Below are 9,685 nucleotides of genomic sequence, written 5' to 3'. Positions count from 1 at the left end.
GGGGGGGGGGGGGCAGTTCTGTATATCACTTTAATTTTTTGAACTTTTGTTAACATTATTGCTATCACATATGGGGCTAACACAAGTGCACCCTGCAGCACCTCTACAATGTCGCATCGCACAGGTGACATAGCTGCTGAGGGTCAATGGTTCTGTGGGTCATTGCAATTGTCATCAACAAATTTAATAAGCTCATTGATGTTTTAGAGACATAACATGCCTGCCTTAACTATGATGAATCCCTAAACCAGGGATGGCCAAACTGCGGCCCTCCAGCTTTGGTCTAACTACGAATCCCATGAGGCTTTGCAAGATTCTCACAGCCACAGACATGACTCCCCGAGAGAGATGCTTCATGGGATTTGTAGTTTCACCACAGCTGGAGGGCCGGAGTTTGTCCATCCCTGCCCTATACTCATTCAGCAGAGGAATACACTCTTACCTTACTGATAAGCGTTGGCTCTAACTGAGCAGTTGCATAGCAAGGGTTAAAATATTTCCCAATTGTTCTCTGGAAAAACAGGAGAAAAAAACAATTATTGGTGCAGTTATTCAGTGGATGGTTAGCAAAGTGGGAGGACTTTTTCTTTTTATGTTTCCAGTACAGCAGGAGGCTATGAAGAGGCTAGTTTGAGCATTCAACTCCCATTGAAGCTTTCACAGGATAGGAATTCCCTTGTAGTTCTTTCTCCACAGACACCTGGATGGGCATTTAGTGATGATGTAAGCAGCCAACATTTGAGCTCATTTTAGCCAAAGGGTTAAAGGAGAACTATGGGGAGAGTGAAATCCACTCATCCCAATAATTAGAGCCGATGTGTGACACTGCACCTGTCACAAGCCAGCTCTATAGCTTGTGAACTGGGCGATCAGTTCACGATCGTCTCCCTGCAGAGAGTGGTTGTCAGTCACTGCTCCCCGCAGGGATTCCCCCCTCCCCTCTCCATTCCTCCAGTGTTGACGGGAAGGACGGACAGGTTAGGGGGCGGGCACAGCTGGCTTTGGCTCTAGTGAGGTAGAGCCAGCTGTCAATCAGGCAGCCATTAGTAAATGTCCTCCTGTGACCCAAAATAGACTGAATGCCAAAAAAGGTTTGGCCATAGTCCTCTTTAAAGTTAGGCAGACCATGGCAAAATCTCAGTTTATGTGGAATTAGGTCTTCCTTGCTATGTAATATTTATGATGGGGGGCTGTGTTTGCCATAATTAACCCTGAATGTACTGTGCTGGCAGATTTCATTATCTGTTGATAACTAGATGTACAGGACTGTGTGTCATAACAAAGTGTTAACAATCTCAAGACATTGTATGTTAATGCACCGTCATTCTTGTCCCTCTAGGGCGGCTGTTCCTTATCTCCAAACTGCCATCTTTTCAAAGCAATAAATGTTGCCCACAGCGTACCATGAGTAATTTAAAAGAAGCAACTAAAAAGCTAAGAAATATTTTTTTCAATTCTGCTGTGCAAATAGAAACGCAATATAGTAGGGGTTCCTCGGTCTGGAAAAACGGATATCGATTAGAGATGCACTGATACCATTTTTTCCAGACCGAGTACGAGCAATGATACTTTTCCTCAAGTACTCGCTGATACCAATTACAGATAACTATGTTTTTTAGTGCCATGTGACAGATTTTCTAAAACAATACAGACTAATGTTTTTTGGACAGTGGTGGAGTGCCAGGACTCAGTCACAGCTGCAACCACTGCAACCCCGGTAGCAAGTGTGGGACCTCAGGCAGCCGAATCAGTTTGAAAGTTAAAGCACTGGTATCGTGGCCTTTTCTTGAGTACAAGTACTTGTGAAAATGATCAGTATCAGAACCGATACCAGTACTGGTATTGGTGCATCCCTAGTATCAGTACATCCCTATGATTCATTCAGTTCCAAAGTACATGTAAAAAGGTAAAAATGTATGACCTCACCTAGGATCAAGCACGCTATTTGTTCCAGCTAGTGTTTAGTAAGCGCCCTCCTGAGAGCGAAATCTCAGGTTTCCTGGGCAGAAATTGATTTGGCTTTCACTGAAAGCACTCACAAAAACGAATGGCAAAATGGCAAATGTGGAACTTGACTTTGGCTGCGAAGACTCTGAAACCTTTCTAAAAACTTTCTTACCAGACTGGGCTCTTAAGGAGGACACAAATTACAGGATTCATTTTAATTCTAATATGGACTCCACCCTGAAAAGCCCAATTTTTCACACTAAATAATGTTAAGTATCAGTGACTCGTCTGTCAGGTCATTTCCCATTAGGCAGAGGTATCATTAAAAGGAGAACTATGGGGTCAGGGCTTTTCCCCATAGTTCTCCTAAGGGTCACAGGAGAACACAAACTGGCGTTCTCCCGTGACCCAGAGCTCAGTATACCGCGAGCTACAGCTTGCGGTATACCGCGACGCTGCAGCCAGGACGGATCCCGACATTGCTGTCGAGATCCACCCAGCTGCGGGATTGACAGCTGGCTCTGCCTATCCAGAGGCTTTCCGCCAGTCAGCGTTGGAGGATCGGACAGGGGAGGGGGAATCCCTGCACAGAGCCATGAGTGACAGTCACTACTCTCTGCAGGGATAGATCAAGAAGTAGGCGAGTGACAGTATGCGTTCGCTCACTTTCCGATCTACTGAGCCGACCTGTGACAGTTTCATTGTCACAGGTCGGCTCAGATTATGAGGCCGAGTGAAAATCACTCACCTCATAATTCTCCTTTAAGGAGCTGTGCCTCACCAGTGAGAGTAATTCTACACTACTCAGTGCTCATTATAATCTAGTTGACCCTTACAGGACCTGGTAGATGCCGGACTAGCAAAAGCTACAGACACCCAAGCACACTGCCAAGATATCAAGGGTAGATAATTGATCTTTCAGCTAAACCTGTGTCACCAGCGCTTTACTGCTCCCAACTCCACAAAGTATCAAATCACAAAATGACAAATTGTACAGTGAAAAGAAAAAAAAAAAAAAGAATACTCACAGGCGGTGGTAGCGTTTTATATCTAACATAAAACACAGCAGCAATCAAGACAATATCTCTTAAAATGATCATGACTGTTAGGGGAACTGGAACAGAAACAGCAAAGACACACGTCAGCAGAACAACTGGGCTAGAAGAAAGCAGTGCAATGTAAAAAGCAATACATGGCATTCAGTGCTGTCCTGACTAATACAAAACAGACACCTGCAGATATGATCAAGGTAACTGCTTGGCACATTCCAAATTCTCACCTTTTCATATTTTAATGAAGCCAGCTTGCCCTTCACTCACAGTCTAGTACTGGCACAGCTGTACAAATTGCTTTTACTATAAAACTATAATAGTTTAGTGTCAGCTTTATTTTAGTTTGTTCTCTGGATTGACTTTTAAAACCGATTTTATATATGCTTTACAAATAAATATTTAATACATGAAAAGGGTTTCTTACAGCACCGTGAGTTAACTAAACAGACAGCTCTATTTGTATGAGGGAAATCTCACACTAAAGTTGGCCATAGCCGGATTGAATTTGGGCCTGCTGAAATTCCTGCTGAATCCGATGAAATTTAAGCCATGGGTGGTCCTGTTGGTACCACACCGCTCTACAAAAGTTGAGTTCAAACTTGATGGAGCCTGGCAGAAAATAGTTGGTTGAACAGTGAATGCAGCCAATCAAGCAGACGCTGGAGTAGGCAGCTGTCTGAATACAATAGACAGCAGTGCAGATTCCTGTTTAACACTGGGGAGTTAAGTGATTTCTCTAGTTCAGCATGAACCTGTATGACCAGCCTAAGCCATCTGATAAAGTCTTAGTCACTGCTCCTACTGTGATGACTTACTGAGCTCTGTTAATGGGGTTCTTTCACTGTAGCCAAGAAGGAAACATTATTTTGGTTAACTGGACTGAAAATGTATTTTGTTTTGTTTGCCATAAATCAATAAAAGGAAGAAAAAAATGTAAAAACTACTCTACATTCCCATCAAGGATTCAGTGCATGAGTAAAGAAGAACCTTCATGGTTTCCTCTGGCCACAAGCCTCTGCTACACTGTGCATATGGTGCTTGTCACAAAGAACAATTATACATTTCTGTTAGGGATGCACCGATGCCAATACTAGTATCGGTATCTGTGCCGATACCAAGTATTTGGGCAAGTACTCGCACTCGCCCAAATGCTCCGATACCTTTCCCGATACTGGAACTTCCGGTCAGAGGAAGATTTCCTCTGACCGGCACTGCTGCGAGGGAACATGGAGCCGAGAATCTGGCTCCATGCTGATTGGCAAGGAAGCCGGCTTCCCAGTCAATCAGTGTCGAGCCGGGCAAACAAATATGATAATATGGCGACACCACCCCCACCCTGCAGACAAATCATTCCTCTCACATAGATCCTTAGCAGCATTCATTACCGCACCAGTCCCTCGGCCAGCTGGGCAGACACCGCTCTTCAAGCTTTCCGAGTTCTGCCCACGTCTCCTCTGTGTGCAGTGCCCACGTGCCCTCAGCCTGCTACTGCGCATGCAGAGGATTCCTGAATGAGAGCACTGGGCAGTCTGTACATGCGCAGTAGGAGGCTGAGGGCCGATCACGTGGGTGCTGTACACACAGGAGACGTGGGCAGATCTGGGAGAGCTTGGAGAGCGATGCCTGCCCAGCTGACCAAGGGACTGGTATTGTAATGACTGCTGCTAAGGATCTATGCGAGGGGAATGAGGTGCCTGCAGGGTGGGGGTTGTGTCACCATATTGTCAGATCTGTTTGGCTGGCCTCGATGATAATTGGCTGGAAAGCCGGCTTCCCGGCCAATTAGCATCAAGCTGGCCAAACAAAATGGAGTAGGCTTCCCGGGCAATTAAGAAGCCGGGCGGTGGGTAATGACACGCCGCCAGGCTTCTTGATTGCCCGGGAAGCCAGCTCTATGCTACCGGAAGTACCGGTATCGGTTTCGGTATCAGTGAGTACTGAAATATAAATATCGGTACTCGCACTCGATACCGAAAAAACGGCATCGGTGCATCCCTAATTTCTGTGTATTAAAGGAAAGAGTGTAAAAGCAAATAGAACACGGATGAGACCAATAGGAGCGCCATGAAAAGACAACTGTGTGAATGTACATTCTTACCTGGGATCAGATTTGCATATGTTAAACATACATATAGAACACTGATAAGGATTTTGTCAGCAAGTGGATCAAGAGCACTTCCCAGAGCCGACTTCTGATTGGCCCAATTCCGTGCAATATATCCATCCAGCTAGAAAGAGAAATAACATGCCATTATTTCCACACATCTGCCCTATAAGTCAGGAGGAGGCAACCTCAGCAATCCAGCTGTTGTGAAACTACAAACACCGTCATGCCTGTGGCTGTCACAATCTTGCAATGCCTCATGGGACTTGTAGTTCCAAAACAGCTGGAGTGCTCAAAGTACTGTCAGAGTTGCAGTAGTTCCTTTTACTGCATGAGAGCCAGAAGTATTATTGTGCTGTCAGCCAATAGCGGGCAGGAGCCCCCCAGACACTGACTTTGGGTCACAGGGGAACAATAGTAAATGTAACAGGAACTCATTAGTAAATGTACTTCTGTGACCCAAAAGATTGTACATAGATGATAGAGGATTGTCCCTGGACACACCGATCCAGGCACAATTATGTTTCCCAGCACACGTACCAGCTGCCATGTCTAACAGCGTGCGTTAAAAACAGGTTTTAATTGCTCTACATTTGCAAAATATGTGGAAGCCGTACTGCCCAGTCAAGGCCCCTCTGTGTAGTGTGATCCTCACTCTAATCTCTGAGGGTCTCCATCTTGGAGCATATTTAAGCAGTAGATAAATTGAATTCAATGTATGCATATGGCGACTCAAAAATTAGAGTTAGGGCCACACTACACAGACGAGGCAGTGTGGCTTCCACAAGTTCTGCAACTAAAACATCTGTTGTATCTGTAAAAAAGAAGTCAAGGCAACTGGACTTGTTGTATTTTTCTTGAAGACGTTTCACTGGTCATCCAACCAGCTTTCTCAATTCAGAATGACTTGTACAAAAATTATCTGGGAATATACTGTATATAGTGAATGTTGCTCCAATCCACATAATCTGTTGGAGCAACATTCACCATATATATTCCCAGGGAATTTTTGTACAAGTCATTCTGAATTGAGAAAGCTGGTCGGATGACCAGTGAAACGTCTTCAATACTACAAGTCCAGTTGCCTTGACTAGACATAGCATGACCTGGATGAATGAGAACCTTCACAGACATAAAACATCTGTTAGACATGGAAAATGTGTTTTGTTGCAGGTTACCTGGAAGTGTGCCGGGAAACTTCTGTGTTTTGTATTGTGGTAAGCCCTTCCATGTGCACCTTGCTACAAAGGCTGCTTATAAATAGTGTGGTTGCCATGTATTTTTAACAATCATCTATTCCTAACCGCATGTAACTGTACCATGTATGACTGCATGTAACTACACCATGTATGACTGCATGTAACTGTACCATGTATCACTGCATGTAACTGTACCATGTATGACTGCATGTAACTGTACCATGTATGACTGCATGTAACTGTGCCATGTATGACTGCATGTAACTATACCATGTATGACTGCATGTAACTATACCATGTATGACTGCATGTAACTATACCATGTATGACTACATGTAACTATACCATGTATGACTGTATGTAACTATACCTTGTATGACTGCATGTAACTATACCTTGTATGACTGCATGTAACTGTACCTTGTATGACTGCATGTAACTGTATCTTGTATGACTGCATGTAACTATACCATGCGTGACTGCATGTAACTATACCATGCGTGACTGCATGTATCTATACCATGCGTGACTGCATATAACTATACCATGCGTGACTGCATGTAACTATACCATGCGTGACTGCATGTAACTATACCATGCGTGACGGCATGTAACTATACCATGCGTGACGGCATGTAACTATACCATGCGTGACGGCATGTAACTATACCATGCGTGACGGCATGTAACTATACCATGCGTGACGGCATGTAACTATACCATGCGTGACGGCATGTAACTATACCATGCGTGACGGCATGTAACTATACCATGCGTGACGGCATGTAACTGTACCATGCATGACGGCATGTAACTGTACCATGTATGACTGCATGTAACTGTACCATGTATGATTAGGACTGCTGCTGACAGATGCGGCCCTGTCATTTACTTCTGCTGGGAACAGCAGTCACATCTGACTGGCCAGAATCCCCAGGTTCTTGCCGCAGGAATCCCACAACGCCCTATGCGAATGTAGCCTATGTGATGAGGCCCCGTGTTTTCCTAATGGTTTTCAGGGCTTACAGACAGTGGGAAGCTTTTGTACCATTTTACATTTCCAGAGAACTGCCTTCACAGGTGATTGAAGCTCGGGTGACACTTCTGTCATGCTGACCACACACTAAGGGGATATTTCGCCCTGTGAAATTCTGTAAGGGGAATTTATCAAAAAGAGCAGGCAAAATCTGGAGCAGCTGTGCATGACAGCCAATCAGCTTCTCTCTTTCATTTTCAAATCTTAACTGAACAAACTGAAGAGAGAAACTGATTGGTTGCCATGCACAGCTGCTCCAGATTCTGCCTGCTCCAGTTTTGAGAAATTCCCCTCTGTGTATGTCCAGTGTCTGAATGGGGCTTTAAAGTATCTGAAGGAAGAACCAATTTTGTTTCTTATAGCGACCATTCACATTCTTCTATCTTCCATGCACACTATAAGGATGTAAACAGGGAAGCTTATTACTTTGCACTTAGTCCAGAAACCTTCTATAATGAGCCCCTTTCTCTATGTTCAGAAATACATTACTCCTATTTATAATGAAAACTCACCATATCAGTTAGTCCTGCGAGACCAAATATTCCGAGCGCAATGTTAAAATCCTGCTCAATAATAAGGTAGCCCAACACAGGAGACAGAGCGATTCTCGTCATAGACAGGAGATTTGGAATTGTCCAGGGATTTTCATACTGAAAAACAGGAAATGGACACATACAGGTTACTACTCCTGAGAATGAAAGAAGGGTCTTTGGTTAGCTTGGTTTGTGTGTATAGATGTCCATTACATCACAAACAAAAACTTTTGGCTTTACATCCACTTTGCGCTCACCACACGTTACCGTCTGATTGTACAATCTCCTACCAACAACTATGTAGTGGACCTTCCTGATTGGATACAAACTGATTGGAATGTATAGGCGGGCCCACAGATTTCATAGATTTGGTCAATCTAAAATCGATTGTACAGTCAGATTGTAACATGTACAGTGACCCTAAGCCCCCATTTCCACCATAGCATCGTGTGTCGCGGTGACAGGCATTCACAAGCGTTTTTTTCCCTATACACAATAACTTACAGAAAGGCAGAAAATATAAAAACGCCTTTTAGATTCTACTTAGTGGCATCTGAAATGCTAACATAGAATCGCCTGGAACGCACAGCGTCTGGTTTGAACAAGGCCTAAGTCCCAGTTCACACCGTAGCATATCATAAATAAAATGTGTTATCCCTATGCTATTTCTGGCCTCTGTATTACACCAGCGCAGTCCGTACCAGACCAGAGCAGAAAAATACTGTTTGTCTCACTTTGTCTGTTCTGAAATGCACAGGAACGCATGGAAAAGCATGAAAACCGCATACAAACGCACCTGAAAGCCCATTTTAAGCAGGGAAAAAAACAAGCTCCGGAATGCAGCAAAACGCAATACACTCCATTCCAGATCTGGTACCGAGAATAGCGTGAACCTGGCCTAAGGGCTGGTTCACACCAGCCCTAATGTGTTTTGGCCTGAACGCACTGAATCGCATCCCAGCCGGCTCACTTTGTTTTGGGGCAGGAGGGGGCGTGGGGGTGCATTGAAGTCAATGGCTTAAAATCAGTCATGCCCCCCAGCCGCAGTGCGATCGGCCACACCGGAACGCGTGGCACATCAATGACTGCGTTTCGGTGTAGTCAGAAAAAATGCCGCATGCACTATTTTTTTATAACCCCGCCTCACCAGAACACAGGCAATCATGTGCCACGCGTTCCGGTGCAGGCGATCGCACTGCGACCAGGGTGCGTGGCTGCGCTGCCATTGACTTTGATGCACCACCACGCCCCCACCCACCCCAAAGCAAAGTGAGCCGGCTAGGATGCGATCCAGTGCGTTCCGGCCAGAGCACATTGGGGCTGGTGTGAACTAGCCCTCAACCATTTCCCACTCTGTCCAATGGGAAGTGAGTCCAAACTCCTGAGTTTTCCACAAAGTATTACACGCCTGTGTCCCCCTTCCTCAGACCCCAACATCACTACAAGATTCGGTGATGACGTAGGGCCCAGCAGTAATCCACAGCGGGGACTCAGGCGTCTGACACTCCGGGAAATGTCCATGTTGGACTCTTTGCTGGAGGATGGAAGACACCGGACAGGTCTGTATCCAAAGTCTTCTGTGCCAGGGAGCCATTGTTTACATTTTCCAGAAGACAAAGTCACTTTGAGAAGGTCAGAGAGAAGGCTTAACTCTTCATCTGCCAAAATAGTGAATCAGGCGACAGCACTGAAGCCACTGGATACAGTAGCGCACTCTGCGCACGGGACTAAGCAGTGAGACCCCCATATACAGTAGCGCTGCCCAGGACTTAGCAGTGAGACCCCATGTACAGTAGCGCACTCGACTAAGCAGT

The 9,685-nt window shown here is 45.1% G+C and overlaps 1 protein-coding gene across 1 annotated transcript in view; it reads right to left on the bottom strand.

The window, feature by feature from the left end:
* Positions 1-9,392, bottom strand: part of CRLS1 (cardiolipin synthase 1) — a 13,193-nt gene extending 3,801 nt beyond the window's left edge. Inside the window, exons 1-5 of the mRNA XM_018566529.1 lie at positions 9,315-9,392; positions 7,851-7,988; positions 5,098-5,227; positions 2,976-3,061; positions 443-511 (exon numbers count right to left, since the gene is read on the bottom strand). Of these exons, the coding sequence (XP_018422031.1) occupies positions 443-511; positions 2,976-3,061; positions 5,098-5,227; positions 7,851-7,988; positions 9,315-9,392 (501 nt within the window). The remainder of the gene's footprint in view (positions 1-442; positions 512-2,975; positions 3,062-5,097; positions 5,228-7,850; positions 7,989-9,314) is intronic.
* Between the last annotated feature and the right edge of the window lie 293 nt (positions 9,393-9,685).

This window comes from Nanorana parkeri, unplaced genomic scaffold (assembly GCF_000935625.1).
Source record: "Nanorana parkeri isolate BGI_ZX_2015 unplaced genomic scaffold, ASM93562v1 scaffold28, whole genome shotgun sequence".
In the NCBI taxonomy this organism is placed as follows: domain Eukaryota; kingdom Metazoa; phylum Chordata; class Amphibia; order Anura; family Dicroglossidae; genus Nanorana; species Nanorana parkeri.
Note: the sequence above shows the minus strand (reverse complement) of the source record. Positions and strands in the feature narration are given on the sequence as shown.